General features: G+C 42.4%; 1 protein-coding gene across 7 annotated transcripts in view; it reads right to left on the minus strand.

Moving 5' to 3' along the window:
* Positions 1-24,220, minus strand: part of HMGCLL1 (3-hydroxymethyl-3-methylglutaryl-CoA lyase like 1) — a 117,158-nt gene that overhangs the window by 35,463 nt on the left and 57,475 nt on the right. For all 7 annotated transcript variants that reach the window (XM_043510387.1, XM_038397786.2, XM_038397787.2 and 4 more), the window contains 2 exons: positions 19,585-19,648; positions 13,779-13,967 (listed from right to left, as the gene is read on the minus strand). In XM_043510387.1, coding sequence (XP_043366322.1) covers positions 13,779-13,967; positions 19,585-19,648 — 253 coding nt within the window. The remainder of the gene's footprint in view (positions 1-13,778; positions 13,968-19,584; positions 19,649-24,220) is intronic.

The following is a 24,220-nucleotide window of genomic DNA, read 5'->3' on the forward strand; positions in this document are numbered from 1 at the left end:
GACGTGCACGAGCTGAAATTGTGGAAAAGCAGCATCGCTTACCCCATAACCTCAGCCATGCAGAACACAGTGCCATCCACAGCCTCAGAAACAACTCTGACATCATAATCAAAAAGGCTGACAAAGGAGGTGCTGTCGTCATCATGAATAGGTCGGAGTATGAACAAGAGGCTACTAGGCAGCTCTCCAACACCACTTTCTACAAGCCATTACCCTCTGATCCCACTGAGAGTTACCAAAAGAAACTACAGCATTTGCTCAAGAAACTCCCTGAAAAAGCACAAGAACAAATCCGCACAGACACACCCCTGGAGCCAGGACCTGGGGTATTCTATCTGCTACCCAAGATCCATAAACCTGGAAATCCTGGACGCCCCATCATCTCAGGCATTGGCACCCTGACAGCAGGATTGTCTGGCTATGTAGACTCCCTCCTCAGGCCCTTCGTTACCAGCACTCCCAGCTATCTTCGAGACACCACCGATTTCCTGAGGAAACTACAGTCCATTGGTGATCTTCCTAAAAACACCATCCTAGCCACTATGGATGTAGAAGCCCTCTACACCAACATTCCACACAAAGATGGACTACAAGCCGTCAGGAACAGTATCCCCGATACTGTCACGGCTAACCTGGTGGCAGAACTTTGTGACTTTGTCCTGACCCATAACTATTTCACATTTGGTGACAATGTATACCTTCAAATCAGCGGCACTGCGATGGGTACCCGCATGGCCCCACAGTATGCCAACATTTTTATGGCTGACTTAGAACAACGCTTCCTCAGCTCTCGTTCCCTAATGCCCCTACTCTACTTGCGCTACATTGATGACATCTTCATCATCTGGACCCATGGAAAAGAAGCTCTTGAGGAATTCCACCATGATTTCAACAATTTCCATCCCACCATCAACCTCAGCCTGGACCAGTCCACACAAGAGATCCACTTCCTGGACACTACGGTGCTAATAAGCGATGGTCACATAAACACCACCCTATATCGGAAACCTACTGACCGCTATTCCTACCTACATGCCTCTAGCTTTCATCCAGATCATACCACTCGATCCATTGTCTACAGCCAAGCGCTACGATATAACCGCATTTGCTCCAACCCCTCAGACAGAGACAAACACCTACAAGATCTCTATCATGCATTCCTACAACTACAGTACCCACCTGCTGAAGTGAAGAAACAGATTGACAGAGCCAGAAGAGTACCCAGAAGTCACCTACTACAGGACAGGCCCAACAAAGAAAACAACAGAACGCCACTAGCCATCACCTTCAGCCCCCAACTAAAACCCCTCCAACGCATCATCAAGGATCTACAACCTATCCTGAAGGACGAGCCATCGCTCTCTCAGATCTTGGGAGACAGACCAGTCCTTGCTTACAGACAGCCCCCCAATCTGAAGCAAATACTCACCAGCAACCACACACCACACAACAGAACCACTAACCCAGGAACCTATCCTTGCAACAAAGCCCGTTGCCAACTCTGTCCACATATCTATTCAGGGGATACCATCATAGGGCCTAATCACATCAGCCACACTATCAGAGGCTCGTTCACCTGCGCATCTACCAATGTGATATATGCCATCATGTGCCAGCAATGCCCCTCTGCCATGTACATTGGCCAAACTGGACAGTCTCTACGTAAAAGAATGAATGGACACAAATCAGACGTCAAGAATTATAACATTCAAAAACCAGTTGGAGAACACTTCAATCTCTCTGGTCACTCAATCACAGACCTAAGAGTGGCTATACTTCAACAAAAAAGCTTCAAAAACAGACTCCAACGAGAGACTGCTGAATTGGAATTAATTTGCAAACTGGATACAATTAACTTAGGCTTGAATAGAGACTGGGAATGGATGAGTCATTACACAAAGTAAAACTATTTCCCCATGGTATTTCTCCCTCCCACCCCACCCCCCACTGTTCCTCTGATATTCTTGTTAACTGCTGGAATTAGCCTACCTGCTTGTCACCATGGAAGGTTTTCCTCCTTTCTCCCCCCTGCTGCTAGTGATGGCTTATCTTAAGTGATCACTCTCCTTACAGTGTGTATGATAAACCCATTGTTTCATGTTCTCTGTGTGTGTGTATATAAATCTCTCCTCTGTTTTTTCCACCAAATGCATCCGATGAAGTGAGCTGTAGCTCACGAAAGCTTATGCTCTAATAAATTTGTTAGTCTCTAAGGTGCCACAAGTACTCCTTTTCTTTTTACTGTAAGGAGAGTGATCACTTAAGATAAGCCATCACCAACAGCAGGGGGGGGAAGGAGGAAAACCTTTCATGGTGACAAGCAGGTAGGCTAATTCCAGCAGTTAACAAGAATATCAGAGGAACAGTGGGGGGTGGGGTGGGAGGGAGAAATACCATGGGGAAATAGTTTTACTTTGTGTAATGACTCATCCATTCCCAGTCTCTATTCAAGCCTAAGTTAATTGTATCCAGTTTGCAAATTAATTCCAATTCAGCAGTCTCTCCTTGGAGTCTGTTTTTGAAGCTTTTTTGTTGAAGTATAGCCACTCTTAGGTCTGTGATCGAGTGACCAGAGAGATTGAAGTGTTCTCCAACTGGTTTTTGAATGTTATAATTCTTGACGTCTGATTTGTGTCCATTCATTCTTTTACGTAGAGACTGTCCAGTTTGGCCAATGTACATGGCAGAGGGGCATTGCTGGCACATGATGGCATATATCACATTGGTAGATGCGCAGGTGAACGAGCCTCTGATAGTGTGGCTGATGTGATTAGGCCCTATGATGGTATCCCCTGAATAGATATGCGGACAGAGTTGGCAACGGGCTTTGTTGCAAGGATAGGTTCCTGGGTTAGTGGTTCTGTTGTGTGGTGTGTGGTTGCTGGTGAGTATTTGCTTCAGATTGGGGGGCTGTCTGTAAGCAAGGACTGGTCTGTCTCCCAAGATCTGAGAGAGCGATGGCTCGTCCTTCAGGATAGGTTGTAGATCCTTGATGATGCGTTGGAGGGGTTTTAGTTGGGGGCTGAAGGTGATGGCTAGTGGCGTTCTGTTGTTTTCTTTGTTGGGCCTGTCCTGTAGTAGGTGACTTCTGGGTACTCTTCTGGCTCTGTCAATCTGTTTCTTCACTTCAGCAGGTGGGTACTGTAGTTGTAGGAATGCATGATAGAGATCTTGTAGGTGTTTGTCTCTGTCTGAGGGGTTGGAGCAAATGCGGTTATATCGTAGCGCTTGGCTGTAGACAATGGATCGAGTGGTATGATCTGGATGAAAGCTAGAGGCATGTAGGTAGGAATAGCGGTCAGTAGGTTTCCGATATAGGGTGGTGTTTATGTGACCATCGCTTATTAGCACCGTAGTGTCCAGGAAGTGGATCTCTTGTGTGGACTGGTCCAGGCTGAGATTGATGGTGGGATGGAAATTGTTGAAATCATGGTGGAATTCCTCAAGAGCTTCTTTTCCATGGGTCCAGATGATGAAGATGTCATCAATGTAGCGCAAGTAGAGTAGGGGCATTAGGGAACGAGAGCTGAGGAAGCGTTGTTCTAAGTCAGCCATAAAAATGTTGGCATACTGTGGGGCCATGCGGGTACCCATCGCAGTGCCGCTGATTTGAAGGTATACATTGTCACCAAATGTGAAATAGTTATGGGTCAGGACAAAGTCACAAAGTTCTGCCACCAGGTTAGCCGTGACAGTATCGGGGATACTGTTCCTGACGGCTTGTAGTCCATCTTTGTGTGGAATGATGGTCACATAAACACCACCCTATATCGGAAACCTACTGACCGCTATTCCTACCTACATGCCTCTAGCTTTCATCCAGATCATACCACTCGATCCATTGTCTACAGCCAAGCGCTACGATATAACCGCATTTGCTCCAACCCCTCAGACAGAGACAAACACCTACAAGATCTCTATCATGCATTCCTACAACTACAGTACCCACCTGCTGAAGTGAAGAAACAGACTGACAGAGCCAGAAGAGTACCCAGAAGTCACCTACTACAGGACAGGCCCAACAAAGAAAACAACAGAACGCCACTAGCCATCACCTTCAGCCCCCAACTAAAACCCCTCCAACGCATCATCAAGGATCTACAACCTATCCTGAAGGACGAGCCATCGCTCTCTCAGATCTTGGGAGACAGACCAGTCCTTGCTTACAGACAGCCCCCCAATCTGAAGCAAATACTCACAAGCAACCACACACCACACAACAGAACCACTAACCCAGGAACCTATCCTTGCAACAAAGCCCGTTGCCAACTCTGTCCACATATCTATTCAGGGGATACCATCATAGGGCCTAATCACATCAGCCACACTATCAGAGGCTCGTTCACCTGCGCATCTACCAATGTGATATATGCCATCATGTGCCAGCAATGCCCCTCTGCCATGTACGTTGGCCAAACTGGACAGTCTCTACGTAAAAGAATGAATGGACACAAATCAGACGTCAAGAATTATAACATTCAAAAACCAGTTGGAGAACACTTCAATCTCTCTGGTCACTCGATCACAGACCTAAGAGTGGCTATACTTCAACAAAAAAGCTTCAAAAACAGACTCCAACGAGAGACTGCTGAATTGGAATTAATTTGCAAACTGGATACAATTAACTTAGGCTTGAATAGAGACTGGGAATGGATGAGTCATTACACAAAGTAAAACTATTTCCCCATGGTATTTCTCCCTCCCACCCCACCCCCCACTGTTCCTCTGATATTCTTGTTAACTGCTGGAATTAGCCTACCTGCTTGTCACCATGAAAGGTTTTCCTCCTTCCCCCCCCCCCCCCCGCTGTTGGTGATGGCTTATCTTAAGTGATCACTCTCCTTACAGTGTGTATGATAAACCCATTGTTTCATGTTCTCTGTGTGTGTGTATATAAATCTCTCCTCTGTTTTTTCCACCAAATGCATCCGATGAAGTGAGCTGTAGCTCACGAAAGCTTATGCTCTAATAAATTTGTTAGTCTCTAAGGTGCCACAAGTACTCCTTTTCTTTTTAAGAAAAGGTAAAGAGAAAATATATTTGTGCGTCCCACATATATACATACAGAGAGAAAGAGAGAAACTTGGAAGAATTAGATTTTTATTGGTAAATGTCATTAGAGGTCAATTTCACCACACACATACACAAACAGAGAAAACAATATTTCCATTGATGATAATCAAAAATGTACAGATAGGCAAAGAAAAAAGAATACTTCTTGAAAACTTAGTTTGATTTATAGTATTTACTTATTTATATTTTGATATTTGATGTTGAATCTTCACATCTACTGCCATTAAATAGTTATTTTGTTAGCCCCCCAATATCTAGCCTCCCCAAATTTCCCACAACTGCAAACATTTAAATAGATAAAAATAATGTTTAAATGTTTAAAACCCATAATTTTGCACAATTGTGAATATTTTTTTTTAAAAAAATCAACAGATAATAAATGCTTAAAATAATCATTGATATTGTCCAACAATTATAAAAAAATAACAATTGAATTCGGCCAATCCTACATATATATGCTTTAGCTCATCCACCTCCATTCCTCCCTACTAACTGTAATCATGCATTCAGATCTACTAGCATGGCTCATGCAGCTTTTTACACAGCTACATGCAGGGATCCAAGCCTGCAGATTCCAGTGCAGAATACCAGCCTTGCATAAGTGGATTTTCTAGTCTATTTTTCATTGTAAAAAATTATCTTCCCTTTGTTCCACATTCCATCAAAATTCAACCGTTTTAGGTCTACCTCTTTTTTTGTTGTTTTGGCTGCTTCTTTCACTCATCTTCAGCAGAGAAACACATTTATCAATGTTAGTTATTTGAAAATGTGACTACAGTTTTATTTTTAAACCTACTCAAACTGGTGTCAAAAAGATTAACTCATGCAGCCATTCATTATTCACCCAAGTGTGAATTTACAGGACCAAATCCCTATTTAGTTCAAATTATTAATGCATAAATCAAGCATTTAGATTTTCCCATACCCAATATATTCATTTCCAATATGCTGAAAAGTGTTTACCTTTAAGTTTATTTAAGTGTTTACAGTACTGTGCTATGTGTATAAAAACACACTCCCTGTCTTAGTCTTCTTCAAATCCTATGCAAGTCAATTTCAAGGTAACTAAAATCACCAGCAATCAGCGTTCTAACTTTATTGGACCTCTCCTACACAGAAGTTTCCTGATCTTTTTATTCTTCCTTAGAGGTTGATAATACTTTCCTATAAATATGTTTCACTGTTTCTTTCAGCTAAATTTTCTCTTTATCACATTATCCAGCCTACAGACATAATTTTACTCCAAAATATTGTATTTGCCTAACAAACTAGCCACAATCTATAAAGTCTTGCTAAGTTTGTCACTTCTATACATTCTATATTCTGATATTTTAATTTCCTCCTTCAGCCAAGTTTCAGCTAGTCAGTCAACAGTCTATTTAAAATCTTTTATTTACTCTTTTGACATATTGCTTCATAGGTTCTTTACATTTGTACAGAAAAATCTTTTAAAAAAAGAAATATCTTTCTAGTCAATGCTTTTCATATTTATTATTCCCCTCAACAACTTAAAAAAATATTTACCTTTTAAAGATTGCCTAATTTCTGTCATCTATCACTACCTACCCTTTTGTTAAAATAACACACATAAAACCCACTACTTAAATGGTAAGACTACTTCCCCACTAATTTCTTATGCACATTCATCCTGTCAGTCCTATAGCATTTTGGATCAATCCCATCCAAAAGAAAATGTCCTGGAATTGTATAAACTTGCATGACACAATGAGATTGGTATAAAAATTACTTCTGAAATCACCAACACCTCTTCCTGCCCGACGTATGAGGTACCCCAAGAGAGCTCACATCCAATCACTGACTAAATTAGTGTAGAATGATCTGTGGCTTTCCTACTGTCATTTATTGGTTTTTAGGAAATACAATAGTTCTTAGTCTGGGGTTTTAGTCTGCAGTGACTCAGAAGGAGTAGAATTTGCTGCTCAACAGGTTTTTTTTTTTTTCTAATTAATTTCATTGCATAATACTACACCAACACAGTACTTCACAGAGAGGCCAATATGTCACACAGGCCAAGATCCTGGTCTCCACTCCCCTGTGGCACACCTGGCGTGAAAGTCTGCAGAACTGATGCAAGTGAAGAGAGAAGGCAGAGGGAATCACAATCCATGGAGAACCTGGACAGTGGGCCACATCACAGAGCTGACCTACCATGGTGTACATGCAAATTAGCATGGAAGGAGCATTTGCGGTGTGGGATTTATGGGATGATGGGGATGAAGGAGCCACTAGCCAATGCACATCATTCTTCCATGTAAATAGCGCTACAGCCAATGGTGAGCTGGAGCCGGTTTGCGCGACTCGGTTGTTAAATTTTGAAGCTGGTTAAAGAATACAAAGAACCAGACAGTGTGCTGTGAGGCAACTAGAAAGCTTTTGCAAAAAGAAAAGGAGTACTTGTGGCACGTTAGAGACTAACAAATTTATTTGAGCATAAGCTTTCGTGAGTTACAGCTCACTTCATCGGATGCATTTGGTGGATAATACAGTCGGGAGACTGATATACACACACAGAGAACATGAAACAATGGGTTTTATCATACACACTGTAAGGAGAGTGATCACTTAAGATGAGCCATCACCAGCAGCAGGGGGGGGGGAAGGAGGAAAACCTTTCATGGTGACAAGCAAGGTAGGCTAATTCCAGCAGTTAACAAGAATATCAGAGGAACAGTGGGGGGTGGGGTGGGAGGGAGAAATACCATGGGGAAATAGTTTTACTTTGTGTAATGACTCATCCATTCCCAGTCTCTATTCAAACCTAAGTTAATTGTATCCAGTTTGCAAAATAATTCCAATTCAGCAGTCTCTCGTTGGAGTCTGTTTTTGAAGTTTTTTTGTTGAAGGATAGCCACCCTCAGGTCTGTAATCGAGTGACTGGAAGGATTGAAGTGTTCTCCGACTGGTTTTTGAATGTTATAATTCTTGACGTCTGATTTGTGTCCATTTATTCTTTTACGTAGAGACTGTCCAGTTTGACCAATGTACATGGCAGAGGGGCATTGCTGACACATGATGGCATATATCACATTGGTAGATGCGCAGGTGAACGAGCCTCTGATAGTGTGGCTGATGTGATTAGGCCCTATGATGGTGTCCCCTGAAGAATCTGTCCTATCTCGGGGCCTCTCCTTTTGCCCCTCCACCCCCACGAACATGATACAGTTCTGTGGTGACCTAGAATCCTATTTTTGATGTCTCCGACTCAAGGAATATTTCCAACACACCTCTGACCAACATATTAACCCACAGAGACCTTCCTACCAACACTACAAAAAGAAGGATTCTGGGTGGACTCCTCCTGAAGGTCGAAACAGCAGACTGGACTTCTACATAGAGTGCTTCTGCCGACGTGCACGGGCTGAAATGTGGAGAAGCAGCATCACTTGCCCCATAACCTCAGCCGTGCAGAACACAATGCCATCCACAGCCTCAGAAACAACTCTGACATCATAATCAAAAAGGCTGACAAAGGAGGTGCTGTCATCATCATGAATAGATCAGAGTATGAACAAGAGGCTACTAGGCAGCTCTCCAACACCACTTTCTACAAGCCATTACCCTCTGATCCCACTGAGAGTTGCCAAAAGAAACTACAGCATTTGCTCAAGAAACTCCCTGAAAAAGCACAAGAACAAATCTGCAGACACACCCCTAGAACCCCAACCTGGGGTATTCTATCTGCTACCCAAGATCCATAAACCTGGAAATCCTGGAAGCCCCATCAGCTCAGGCACAGGCACCCTGACAGCAGAATTGTCTGGCTATGTAGACTCCCTTCTCAGGCCCTATGTTACCAGCACTCCCAGCTATCTTCGAGACACCACTGACTTCCCGAGGAAACTACAATCCTTTGCGATCTTCCTAAAAACACCATCCTAGCCACTGTGGATGTAGAAGCCCTCTACACCAACATTCCACACAAAGATGGACTACAAGCCGTCAGGAACAGTATCCCTGATAATGTCACGGCTAACCTGGTGGCTGAACTTTATGACTTGGTCCTCACCCATAACTATTTCACATTTGAGGACAATGTATACCTTCAAATCAGCGGCACTGCAATGGGTACACGCATGGACCCACAGTATGCCAACATTTTTATGGCTGACTTAGAACAACGCTTCCTCAGCTCTCGTCTCCTAATGCCCCTACTCTACTTGCGCTACATTGATGACATCTTCATCATCTGGACCCATGGAAAAGAAGCCCTTGAGGAATTCCACCATGATTTCAACAATTTCCATCCCACCATCAGCCTCAGCCTGGACCAGTCCACACAAGAGATCCACTTCCTGGACACTACGGTGCTAATAAGCAATGGTCACTGAAACACCACCTTATATCGGAAACCTACTGACCGCTATTCCTATCTACATGCCTCTAGCTTTCCTCCAGATCATACCACATGATCCATTGTCTACAGCCAAGCTCTACGATATAACCGCATTTGCTCCAACCCCTCAGACTGAGACAAACACCTACAAGATCTCTATCATGCATTCCTTCAACTACAATACCCACCTGCTGAAGTGAAGAAACAGATTGACAGAGCCAGAAGAGTACCCAGAAGTCACCTACTACAGGACAGGCCCAATAAAGAAAATAACAGAACGCCACTAGCCATCACCTTCAGCCCCCAACTAAAACCTCTCCAATTCATCATCAAGGATCTACAACCTATCCTGAAGGACGACCCATCACTCTCACAGATCATGGAAGACAGGCCAGTCCTTGCTTACAGACAGCCCCCCAACCTGAAGCAAATACTCACCAGCAACTACACACCACACAACAGAACTGCTAACCCAGGAACCTATCCTTGCAACAAAGCCCGTTGCCAACTCTGTCCACATATCTATTCAGGGGACACCATCATAGGGCCTAATCACATCAGCCACACTATCAGAGGCTCGTTCACCTGCGCATCTACCAATGTGTTATATGCCATCATGCGCCAGCAATGCCCCTCTGCCATGTACATTGGTCAAACTGGACAGTCTCTATGTAAAAGAATAAATGGACACAAATCAGACGTCAAGAATTATAACATTCAAAAACCAGTCGGAGAACTCTCCGGTCCCTCGATTACAGACCTGAGGGTGGTTATCCTTCAACAAAAAAACTTCAAAAACAGACTCCAATGAGAGACTGCTGAATTGGAATTAATTTGCAAACTGGATACAATTAACTTAGGTTTGAATAGAGACTGGGAATGGATGAGTCATTACACAAATTAAAACTATTTCCCCATGTTATTTCTCCCCCCCCACCCCACCCCTCACTGTTCCTCAGATGTTCTTGTTAACTGCTGGAAATAGCCTACCTTGCTTATCACCATGAAAGGTTTTCATCCCTTCCCACTCTGCTGCTGGTGATGGCTCATCTTAAGTGATCACTCTCCTTAAAGTGTGTACGATAAAACCCATTGTTTCATGTTCTCTGTGTGTGTATATAAATCTCCCCACTGTATTTTCCACCAAATGCATCCGATGAAGTGAGCTGTAGCTCACGAAAGCTTATGCTCAAATAAATTTGTTAGTCTCTAACGTGCCACAAAGTACTCCTTTTCTTTTTGCGAATACAGACTAACATGGCTGCTACTCTGAAACCTGTTAGAAAGCTTTTGAATGCTGTAACAAGAAAACACTTAAGCACATGGTTAACTGTAGGCACTTTTTACTCACCGGCGCTCCAGGTCTTTGGCGGCACTTCGGTGGCGGGTCCATCACTAGCTCCGGGTCTTCGGCAGCTCTTAAGGACCTGCCGCCAAAGTACTGCTGAAGACCCGGAGCGAGTGAAGGACCTGCCGCTGAAGTGCTGCTGAAGATCCGGAGCGATTGAAGGAACCGGTTCTTCACCTTTTGGCAGCTCATCACTGGCTACAGCAGAAGCCACACACCTTATCTCTTAGCACTGTAAGACCTGTCTCTACCCTGAGATCTGCAGTGAACTTCTGGAGAAGGGATGAGTGTACAAAATTGATGAAGTGAGCTGTAACTCACAAAAGCTTATGCTCAAATAAATTTGTTAGTCTCTAAGGTGCCACAAGTACTCCTTTTCTTTTTTCCAAACTAGAACTCACCTAAAACATGCCTTGACAACTCACTTGTCTGAAAGACAAATGTTTTATCTGACCTGCTTCCCATAAGCAAAAACTCTTCCAAATAGGAATATGAAAAATACATAAATATATGTGGAAGAAAATTGTACTCAGAACTACCGAATTAGGTTCTTTTACAAACAGCAACTGCAATCTGGTATATACATAATAATGTGTCAATTTCTGTACAGCTGCAAGGTAGTGACTGAATTTATTTTATTCAATGACAAGAGCAAGAATTAAACTGCAGCCACCCATACAATATCCCAGAGCACTATCCTTTGTCCACCAGGAAAAAAATATGTACCATATAGCGTCTTTCAAAATGAAATTATATGTGTTTTTAATCACTAAAGTTATTCAACTATGAATTAGGTACAAACTTATTTAGTACTGAAGATCAAACAAGCTCAGGCTGATTCAAGATCAGTGAGACAACCTGTTTTCACTCTCCCCCCCCCCTTTTTTTTTAAACACTATTTGTATTATGGTAGAACCTAGAAACCCAATCAGGGATCAGGACTTGTGGAGCTGGGCACACTACACACATCATAAAAAGGCAATCCCTACTGCAAAGAAATTACTATCTTAGCGTATGACAAAAGACAACCAAAACAGAAAACAAACAAAGGTGGGTAGGGAGGACCAGGTAACAGCAAAACAAATTTGGTCATTAAGTAGCAGTTTTAATACATCAGCTGCCTAGTCATTGTTCAATGTTTTGTAGGCATCATAAGAGCAATGAATTTTAAGGAGAGATTTGAAAGACGATGCTCTGTGAATTTTTATGGAAAACTCCCATGCTCAAGGGTTTTACAGTTTTTTGTGAAATTATCTGTTGTGATAAAGGATATCACAACCCTATCATACCATTTATTTCTACCAGGAGACATAGCTATGTTTGCAACAGCAGAAGTGGGTGTTGATGAGCTTTGGATACCATAAGCAAAAGTTTAAACCTCCTTAACTTGGATGCATAACCTTACTGTGCAATGTGCTACTCCAAGGCCTGAAAATGGGAAAGATGCCCCTATTGAAACAATTCCCTGCTACTCTTTTTGAACTTTTAAAAACAAGCCATGTTACAATTATAAGAGCAGAAATAAAAGACACATCAAAAAATGGTAATTTTTCACAGGCCCATATTACATAAACAAGTTGTATTTCTTCAAGCTTTAAAAAAAAATTCTCCTTTAGAATGAGTCTAAATATGAAAAATGTTTTGCCCCCAAAAATGTTTTACAAAATTACAGTGGAATGAAAACAAGTGATTAGTACAGAAGGTTTCTTGAAGAAGTCAATATATCTATTATCCAAAATTATTAGTATAGAAGGGGAACAATTTTTTAAAAACGGAAGTCTTTTTGCCAACTAAAATCACATTTGAAAGGGAACTAAACGTGTTAGAAAGGTGTTTGATTTAACTTGTTTTACCATCTCCATGTACATAAATAGGTAATAGAAAGAACACCAAAGCCAAGCTAACAGTGGAAGAATAATCCAAAATATTTACTACCTGTGTGGAATAGATAACCAACAAGCCTTAGATTAATGCCATCTGAGCAGTTCAAAATAAGTTGTTATGGCTGGTATGAAAACTCAAAATCCATTCACCGAAGGAGTAATCCTGCATCATTCTATTTGATATTTAGGCACTTTTTAAATTAGATGGTACTAGACAGTCAGTCGCTTTGGTAACCTGTGGACATACAACATGCTTCCAACAAAGCGGTACCTGAGGGCTCATTAATATTTAATTTATATTCTTGTTTTCCACTAAAACCAAAGCCACATAGTATCACCATAACTATGTCTTGGTGTGTTTATTTTGTGTGGCATTGAAGACATTAAGTGAATAAGGATATATAACTGATAATGGTTTATGAAATATGCAGTGTAGTTGTAGCCGTGTCTAACTAATGACTAACAAATTTATTTGGGCATAAGCTTTCATGGGCTAAAACCCACTTCATCAGATGCATTGAGTGGAAAATACAATTGGAAGATATAGACACACACACACACACACACACACACACAGAACATGAAAAGATGGGGGTTGCCTTACCAACTCTAACGAGACAAATCAATTAAAGTGGGCTATTACTGGGAGGCTGTTCCAGACACTGGATTTATCCGATGAAGTGAGCTGTAGCTCACGAAAGCTTATGCTCAAATAAATTTGTTAGTCTCTAAGGTGCCACAAGTACTCCTTTAGTTTATTACAATGATCCCTTAGAATATGTGCTAACTACTTACATTAAACTATCCATTCCACCTTGCATTTAGCTGTGATGCTCGAATGACCTTTCCCAGACCTGAAGAACAACTCTCTGTGGCTCAAAAGCTTGTCTCTCTCACCAACAGAAGTCAGTCCAATAAAAGATATTACCTCACCCACCTTGTGTCTCTACTGGTTCATGAAATGACACAATCAGGGTTCTGAGGTACCCTTAGCATGTGCAAAAATAGTAATAACTATAGAAAATGCAGAAAGTAACTGGCACTTACTTCATAGAAGTTTAGCAAATGAATTAAAGTGAATCATTACTTACAATATCTGTAAAGACAGAGTCTGAATTACCTGTATGGCTGTGAGGATATTGGCTAAAGCCTGGCCATACGTGTCATGGCAGTGAACAGCAAGAGCACTCACAGGGATTTCCTTCATAACAGCTTCCAACATTCTCTTCATGCTGCCTGGGGTCCCCACACCAATTGTGTCCCCCAGAGAGATCTCATAGCAGCCCATGCTATACAGCTGTTTTGACACCTAATTAGAAAACAGAAAAGCATTCTAAAATGATGAGATGTAACCAGAGCAAAAAATAATACTTAGAATATAAGGTAAAAAATGATTGCCATCTAAGTAAAACACACTGTTCCTCTCCTCTTCATAGGCAGCGCCCATGCATGGAATAATCTCCCAAACCAAATTCATCAAGTCACAACACTCTCCCTCATTCTCCCATTACACCCAAAAGAATCAAGATTTTTTTTTAATGTTTATGGATTAACCCCCCAAACCCTTCCCCAAAGTTACCCACTTCCCTGGGAACAGAGCTGCCCCTAGGGTACAGCAAATTGGGGTGACCGCCCTGGGCCCTGCACTTTGGGGCCCCCGAACTTTGTGAGGAAACAAGTGGGGAGCTGAGGCGAGGGGAGGACAGGAAGGAGGAGGAGCCCCCCTACCAAGCTTCCCCTCCCACAAGTGCATCCTGCTTGCTGGCGGGACCTGCCAATCAGCGCTTCCCCCTCCCTCCCAGTGCTTACTACTGATCAGCTGTTTTGCTGCATCTGAAGGCGCTGAGGGGGAGGGGAGAGGAGTGAGGGTATAGCACACTCAGGGAAGGGGGTGGAACTGGGCTGGGAAGAGGTGGGAAAAGGCGGGGTGGGGGTAGGGCAGGGATGGGAAGAGGAAGGGTAGGGGTGGCACCTTGGGGGAAGGGGTGGAGTTGGGGCAGGGCTTGGGCAGAGCCAGGGGGAGCACTCCCCCCCACAGGTAGAAACTTCATGCCTATGTCCCGGGCCCTGCACCCCCCTAGGGACAGCCATACCTGGGAATTCCCCAGCTGATCTGTCTGCCCTGTGTATTTTTTTTAGTAAAGACTTGCCTTTAGGTTTGCATATTTCACAGGAAAAAGCAGACTGAGTGTGCTAACTAGAGGCCTGATTTTTCTTTCCTTGGAAATCAAAGGTCTAATGAAAACCAAAGGAATTTTAGTCCCTAGATTGCTTGATTTTTAGGAAACTGGACACTAATAAAAAAAATTGTACTGAAAAAAAATCAAAACTGTAACACAATTAAAAGTCAACAAGATTCCTTTACTTCTAACATTCATAACTCCTAACATACTCCAGCCCAATTTTACAAAACCTTACTCTCATGAATAGTTCTTATTCCTGAGAGCAGTACCATAAACTTCACTAGAACTACTCATATGAGTAATTTAGTGCAAATAAGGGATTGCAGGATTGAGCCCATACTTTTTATTAGGAGGCATTTCCAACTACCATCACAGTCTCTTTGAATTTGTTGGGAAATGGTCTAAAAACTTATTTTCAGTTGCTGAACTGGTTTATTTCTTGCAGTATTCCCACCTGAGCTTCAAACATACTGAAAAGGACACCCTGCAGCAACAGAATCCCAGTCCGCAAATCTACTATTACAGAAATAGAAATACACTGCTTTGCAAGGTAGATTCATTTGTATTGCATGGTACTGTTAAAGCAATTCCAGGACATCATCAGCAGGATTGTTATATATATGTTGAAGGAGGTTGACAAAGTGCTTTGCCACCAGTCTCGGAAGTACTGGTGCAATGCTGTTATTTGCTCAATTCAAAGACCAGATGAAAAAGGACTCAAGTGGTTTGAATTGTTCTGTTCAAAGCTTGTAAGGCGGATATGAGTGCTATGACTATGGCAAATGTAGTAAAACCATTCTTGCTTTCAGATCCAAGATCCAGGTTCAAATCAAAATAAATTTCTCACACACTTAATATAAAATAAAATAAAATAAAATAAAATAGAATGACATTCATTACATTGTAAGCACCTTGGTGTAAGGAAGGCCCATGTCTTGCTGCAAGTCAAACACACTGCAGGTGCCTGAATAGACCATAGCTTCAAGAATGGCACTGTTACTCTGTGAGGACTTCTGCTCATAAACCTCAATCTGTTTTTGTTTTTTTTAATTTCAGCGTGAGTTTATAATATTAGATTGCATCTTTTTTTTTCCTAGACAGTCTTTTTAATTATCTGCTGAAGATATTGTCTGGAGGTGCACTTTCAGGATGACAAGAAGAGAAGAGGCATCTCTATCCCTCGCTTCCCCTATAAGCTGCTGGAAACCACCTTCCTTCCATCAACTGCTGGGTCTTTGAGTCCCCCTTTCTCCCAAAGAGAGAGCCCAAAAGGTCCCGTAGAAGAAGAAAAAATTCTGCTCTGCTCCTGCTCCTCTCCTCATCAACTGAGTGCCCTCACACACCTTTCTAACTATCAGAGAGGTGAAGTTCTGGAACAGCCTCCCAATAGGAGTTGTGGGGGTAAACAACTTAATTAGTTTTAAGAAAGCTGGGCAATTCGGAGTGGGATTATATGAGGGGGTTGCTTGTGATGTTGGGGGCGGGACAGGGGTTGGCAGCAATGGCAGTCCCTTCTGGTTTGATATTCCCAAAGCTCATTCTTCAGGGCTTCAGGTGGTCACCTGGAGGAATCAGGAAGGGATTTTTCTACAAACTGTATTCTAGTTTTTATTTATTTATTTGGGTCTCCTTTCTCTGAAGCATCAAAGATGGACACAGTTGGAGATGGGACACTGGACGGGGCAGACTAGTGCTCTGAGGTGACAAGCAGCATTCGCTCTCTCTCACATACTCAGCTGTTCGGTTCTTGCTCACATGCTCAAGGTCTAACTGTATGTAGAGCTGGGAAGGAATTTTCCCCTAGGTCAGATTGGCAGTGACTGGATGTTTTTCACCTTCCTCTACAGTGTGTGGTGCATGTCACTTGCTGGGTTAATTAGGTAATCTCACTTAATTCTCTGCCATGCATGGATCTCAGGCATTGGTGCATCTCAGTCCCTCCTATTTTCTGCCTTTGGCACATTAAAGGTTAGGCTTCTTTGGCCTGTAATATTTTGGTCTAATTTTGGTTGTTGAGTGTAGTGTGTGGGTGCTAGATGGTGTTGGTGGCCTGTGACATACAGGAGGTAAGACTAGTTGATATGGTGGTCCCTTCTGGACTTTAACTTTATTACCTTGCTATGATCAAAAGTTAAATTCTTAAATTGAGTTTTGAAAAAACAGTTTTTTTTCTTTTAAACTACAGAGAAACCTCATGGATTGGAAAGATGAGTAGGCGAGTACTTTCACACTGTCATACAACTATTGCATCCTAATATTCTGGGACAAGGCTGATGAATTACATTCTTCAAAATTCCAGGAGTTCGGGAATTACCAAGCCAGTATGTTAGCAATTTTTGGGGGTTTTATCTTCAAGAGGAGCAACTTCATTGACATTATCAAAGTAAAACCTTTTTCTGTGCTACCCAGACTATTTTACTAGGTTATTCCAGTCTAAATAGTGACTTGGTGCTAAAGGTGGACTAAAATAGGAATTGATGGCCCAATCCTGCAAACACTTACTCACATGAGTAGCCCTTACCCAGAGGGAGAGAGAAATGGCTTGTGAATTAAGGAAACAGTCTATGACTAGAAGATGGTTAGAAATCTGGTAAGCTAGACATGCATTTTGTCTGTTTTATTATTTTAAGATCTGATGTTCTCTGGAAATGCTTTTGTTCTGATGAATAATACTTTGCTTTAAAAGGGATTGGTACCACTTTTATTGCTCCTAGAGGGAACACAATTGCAGGGTCAGAACATAAAGTCAGATCTGCTGAGGTAAATCATGTTGAGACACAAAAGACTAATCCAGGGTCCATTCTGAGAATGGGAGAATAGCGTGACTCCATCCTGAGAAACTGAGGCCTGAGAAAGGGTGTGCTCAAAGAGATCAGGAGGTATGAGATGAGCATTTAGCCTCGTAACTGTGACAGCTCTGACCCAGCAAATTACATAAACAGATGTGCCTGTGTGCCACCCACCCAGGCTGCTCACATGCTTCTAGTGACATATATGCTGGTTCAGAGCCTAAATTAGTTACTTTAAGACGCTACTTTATTTTGATCACTCACAATGTGCTCATTGGTGTACGGCTATTGAAGAAGACATTGAATGGGATTAAGATACAATATGGAATACTTATATGAGTACAGGTTTACGGGATTGGGCCATTAAAGAGCACTCCTACTGTAACACTGTAAGGGACTAGTTTTGTGCAAAGAAGGTAAGTAGTGCTTAAAATAAGCAACATACTGAAAGAAGCCTGTTGGGGAAATGTCTGCAACAAGCAATTCATTACAGCACAGCTGACTCTATCATCATCACTATATCTAAAGCTGTGCCACTTAGCTTTCACTTCATATTAAAACCAGTTAATTCAGAAATACTGAATACCTTCCAATCTAGCAATTTTTCCAGAGAGCATAAGTGTGTGGCTGCTGTGGGAGCATTATCACAAGCTCCAACAGGCACCAATACTCAGAAAAGATGTGGAGATAGAGGACATGCCCTGCAAGCTCCCCATGCTGAATACAAATGTTGACTGGCTGCAAAAGCAATAGGGCAAAAAAAAGGGAATATTGCCAAAAGCCAAGAGTGTGATACATCTTTCCCCACAATGACAATCTTTACAGCTGTTACCCCGTTTTATTGTGCCTCTTGATTTCTCTTTTCCCCTCTTATCTCCACAGTTCTCCCTCTCTCTCTCTCTCTGACTCCCAGGAGGCCTATCCAGCTATTTCTTAGGCCATGTCTACACAACAAAATTACATCAACCTAACTTATGTCAGGATACAGCCACCACAGTTATTAAATCGCTTTTGTGTGTGTGTGCGCACGCTTGGCTCCTGTCAGCAGTGCATGTCCTCACTAGGAGCATCTTTATCAATTGTATTGTCAGTGTGGAGCATTGTGGGATGGCTCCTGGCAGCCACCAAGTCAACGTAAGCAACACAGTGTCCACACTGACACTGCGTTGACCTAATTACATCGACCATGACTCTACACTGCTCGGGGAGGTGGTGTTACTAAATCGGCATGGAGAGGTACTTAGCCAGCTGGAGACAAATTCCAGTGAAGACACTTCCACAGCTAAGTCAACGCAAGGCAGCTTATGTCGACCTAACTGTGTAGTATAGACCAGGCCTTACTTTCCTGTCGGCTTGCCCCTTGTCTCTTTCCCTACAGGGCAAGGCAGCCGCTTTTAACCATGTTCATCAGCCTCCCCTTCCTTATTCACTTATGCCCAACTGCTTTGTAGTAAGAAAGTATTTTGTGAGTGGGTCCCTAGCCCATTCTCTCAACTAGTGCAGCTGCTGCAGATGCCAGCACTTGGGTGCTGTATGCCAAGAGGACCACGATTCAATGGCAAGTTTGACTGTAGGGGAGCAGCACACTGGTGTCAGCACAGAGTGAATTTAACAGCAGCTGCTGCTTACAGGGGATCATGCCAGAAATAATCTCATGCAACATGGTCTATTCTCTTGTGCTTTTGAGTCTATTTTCCAAAGTATTTCCTTGCCCTTCTGTGTGAAGGAAATAACTCCTCATTTGTTGCTTTGTGCCGGATTATCACCAAAGCACATTATTTTCTTTACATTTAAGTTGATAGTGCTGATCAAAATTATTCACCAAAGTCTAGAGTTTGTTTGGGTTTTGTGTTCCTTTTACATTGATTTTGATTTATTATTGACCCTTCTAGGATTAAACAGAGAAAATAATTTGAGCATGGTTAAAACATATGAAAGACAGATGGATTCTTACTTCTGCCACTTTAGCTGGTATGATGTTTCCTTCATACGGGCATCCCAATGCACAGGATACATACCTACATTCAAAAGGACAGACATAGGTAAGTGTACACTATGTACACATATATATTATACACATCTACTTATTAAATGTTAATGAAAGCATAGGGTTGCACAATTAAGTCAAGACATGCAAAATAAAGGTTGCAAATAGAGAGCTATTATTTTTCTTTTAACTTTAAGCATGTAGCTTGATATATTTCTCTTCATGCTCAATGCATATCATCAAATATAAAGGACAGGAAACATGGCCAAGATAATGCTGTTGCTGGAAACTTAACTTTTAAGTTTCCAAAATCAGATTTTTTTGTTTTATACTTACCTGTATGAAAAAAATGTAGCCATTTTTTAAACAGTAAGAAAATGTCTTTTTTTTTTTGTCAGTCACAAAACTCAAAAACAGCTGAACAGAACTTTCTTAAAGTTTACACACCCACTCACCCCCCCCCCACCCACAGAGTCTTTCAGCTGTACCAAGCATGGAAAATTTCAAAAACCCAAAGGATTTTTTTCTTCATAAAATTATGAAGTTGTAAATTAGTGAAAATAGGGGTTTGGAACAAACTGTTTTCTGACCTCTACTATAGAATTTGTTACTAAGTGAACAGAACATCAGTAGGCATGCAATATCATCTAATGGGATTATAATCTATAATCAATATAAGAGTGGTAATTTTTACATAATATACAGGATATAGTTACACACATAATGAAACATATTTTACATACGCATGTACATAACAGTACATCAGAGCAAGAAGAACCACATCTGATTGGGATGTGATATGAATGACTCCTGAAGCAGAGTGAGGAAAACGAAAGTAAAAGTGGGCAAAAATGTGTTTAAAAGGCAATGGCGTACTCCTGCCCCGTCACACAAGCTAACAGAAGCACTGCCGTGCTAGGCTTACATAATGCAGATTGGCATGGGGGTATGGGAGGGCATGGCAAGGTAGAAGGTGGAAAGTAAACCTAGGCAGCACTTTCTCTTCTCAGACATTCCCCTCAAATGCCAATGGACTTCCAAGCAGAAATCCACCCAGTGAGTGGTGTAATAAAAGTGTGATTTCTGTAAGTTCAACAGTCTGTTCCACATGGATGTTGTTGTCAAAGCATAGAACTGGGGGAAAATGGAAATCTGTAGGGTTCTTACTGGCATTAACATTCTTCTGAGGATCTTCCCCTCACCTCAGGGAAAGGCCTGATCTAAAGCCCGCTGAAGTCAATGGGAGCCTTTCCATTGATTTCAAATAGGTTTTGATCATAGCCATAGGACTTAATCCTGCAGGGTATTCAGCACTCTGGCCATGATCCACTGGAGCACACAGCTATCTTTAAGCATGTGCTTACGATCTTCATTGAATCAGGGCCAGAGTGCCAGCAGTTTGCAAGACAGAGTCCTTGGTGTATAATCAAGGAAACAGTAGAATGTACCCAAAATCATGCAGCCAGAGGTGAGGAGAAGGGCAGGCAGAAATGTAAGGGGATCCATATGCTTCAGGAATCATGCAGCTGTAACTTTATTTCCCATAGAATCCCAGGTTCTACAAGATTAGGGGGATCTCCCATAAGACTAGAACCCCTCTCAGTCTTCAGTACAAGAACGAAAAAGAGAAACTCTGCAAGGTTCACCTTGTTGGGTTTCCCCAAGCCTTTTTCCCCTGCTCAGAGTTTCACTGCAGGTGGGTATCTTTTGGCCCTATCATAGTTATATTCAACCCTTCCCTCTCCCACAAATTTCTTGTATAATATTTTGGAGGAAAATGCTGAATTGTCACAAATGGATCAGCAGGGGGAAGGAAGATTGTTCAACTTTCCCCAAAACCAAATGGCAAATGATCCACAAATGGTGTGCACACTATGTGGTCTCTGCAACCGAAGCACACTGAGAACAGGAGCTGAGTTCTATCACTACACAGGCCTTGCAAAAGACTTTCAAGTTCCGGACATTAGCTACACAAGGAATAACTGAGCAAATTTATCACAACCAAAGTGCATTAAAAGCAAAATAAATCCAAGAAGAAACTAAACTCTACAATGCTATCAGCTCTTTATCAGCTTGTTTCAGAGAGAGCTCCAGAGCCAGATCCACACCTGCTATCACTTGTGGAAGTGTGCAACCTCTAGAGAAGCCAGTTGCAGATTAATTTGCTGCTGTTTCCTGTTTAGTATTATAGTGCAAGGCTGCATATAGTATACCATGTTCGCTGCAGATGTATTTATTTTTACTGGATAATCGTGCTAAAATGTATATGCCCATCAGTAGGTGAATTCATAATAAGTTGATATTTTAGGTCCTCTTGGAGGAAGCCATTTGTCAGAAACAGCCAGTCTTTACTCCAAGAAGGGATGTGCGGGAGGGTGTGACAGTAGATTCCCCCAGATAGGATTTTCCAAACCAAGACCAAAATGTATCAATCAGAACAAGATTGTTATATTCACATTTTAGTTTTCCTTATTAAAAAAGTAACAAAATTACATTTATATAGTGCTCATTTACAAATGGCATTGAACAGACTATTCAAAACTACTATTATTATATTGCAGTAGCACCTAAGAGCTGTCATGCACCAGGACCCCATTGTGCTAGGTGCTGTACAAGACAGAATAAATATCTCCTTTAAAAAACAACGCTTTTAAAGATATGAAAAATATATAAAGCACATAATACTGAAACATAGGTTAGTTAGTTTAGGCTCAATCTCTGTATCTGGTTACCATAAAGAATCAAATTATAAGTAGACACATGCTGTGAAAAGTGTAATTTGGTACTAACACACAGTCATCATGAAAAGAACAGGAATAACCAACTTGCATCAGGGATACCTCTTATTCAAAAGATGGGCTAGATCGGGGTGGGCAAACTACAGCCCTCGGGTCGGATCCAGCCTCTGAGCCGTTTGAAGCTGGCCCCCACTCGGGCGCACCTCATGGCTTGGCCCTGCTCCAGTGCTCCAGCTGGGGCAGGGCCGCACCACAGGCCTTAGCCCTAGTCCTGCCAGGGCACTGGGTCGGGGCCGCACCACGCACCTCCCAGAAGCCATGGCATGGCCCTGCTCTAGCTCCTATGCGCTCCAATGGGAGCTGCAGGAGCGGTGCCGGCAGATGGGGCTGCTTGCAGAGCTGCCTGGCCACGTGGGAGCTGGAGAATTATAGAATATCAAGGGTTGGAAGGGACCTCAGGAGATCATCTAGTCCACCCCCCTGCTCAAAGCAGGACCAATCCCCAATTTTTGCCCCAGATCCCTAAATGCCCCCCTCAAGGATTGAACTCACAACCCTGGGTTTAGCAGGCAAATGCTCAAACCACAGAGGTATCCCTCCCCCCTGAAGGGACATGCCACTGCTTCTGGGAGCCGCTTGAGGTAAGCACTGCTCGGAGCCTGCACCCCATGAGCCTCTCCCCATGCCCCAACCCCCTGCCTCAGCCCTGATCCCCCTTCCGTCCTCCAAACCCCTCAATCCCAGCCCAGAGCACCCTCCTGCATCCCAAACCTCTATCCCCAGCCCCACCCCAGAGCCCACATCCCCAGCTGGAACCTGCATCTCTTCTGCACCCCTGCCCCAGCTCTGATGCTCCTCGCACCCTCCAAACCCCTCGGTTCCAGCCCAGAGCACCCTCCTACACTCCAAACTCCTCATCCCCAGCCCCACCCCAGAGCCCAGACCCCATCCCGCACCTCAGCCCCAGTTTTGTGACTCTTCATGGCCCGCCATACAATTTCTATTCCCCGATGTGGCCCTTGGGCCAAACAGTTTGCCCACTCCTGGTCCAAAGTCTCTGTTCCATTAAGGCTATTTTTTTACCTTTCTGGTAGAAAAAAGCATACTGCATTTCACAGAGTTTAAAGGGCTTCATGTGGATTCATTTGGTTTGATATAAGGCCACTATCATGGCTGAACCTTCTTCTTAACCCTCCCCAGTGCTGGCATTTGGTCATGGCAAAGGGGACAGGCTTGGGGTACCCCCATTTCCCACTGATCCATGGCTGCCAAAACTTCTCCTTGGGACTGTGGGTAGCTAATGTAATATAGAGCAAGAATACAGATCAATTTACGAATCAAGTGCTAAAATGTGTTCTTCCAATTACTATTAAGGGCTTGTCTATACCATTTTGGTGCAATTTCAAGTGTGGATACAGTTATACCAATATAGAGTGTTTATATAAGTACAGCTGATTTTGTTAAATTTACTTAATATAAATATGCTACAGTAAATATGTAACTGCATCCACAGTAAGGGGTTACACAAAGCATTACAAAATGTTGTGTAGACCAGCCCTCAGGGATCTTAGCATGCAAGAAAAATAATCACGAGACCAAAGTTTCTATCTGTATTAATAAAAAAAATATATACTGCTTTGAAAAGTACTGATTTTCACTGTGTTAGGTTGTTGGTGTTTAGTTCATAGTATAATAAACACTTTTATATGTGAAGAAAATGCAGCACTTTAAAGCCACTGGAGCTTTTTTTTTTTTTTTTTTTTTTAACATAAATGGCAAAACAGTCTTACTTGGCGTAGTTACATATACTAAACAATGCTTGGCAAAAGGTTTATTGTTATAGCACACATATACCATGGCATAAA

This window comes from Dermochelys coriacea, chromosome 3 (assembly GCF_009764565.3).
Source record: "Dermochelys coriacea isolate rDerCor1 chromosome 3, rDerCor1.pri.v4, whole genome shotgun sequence".
NCBI lineage: Eukaryota > Metazoa > Chordata > Testudines > Dermochelyidae > Dermochelys > Dermochelys coriacea.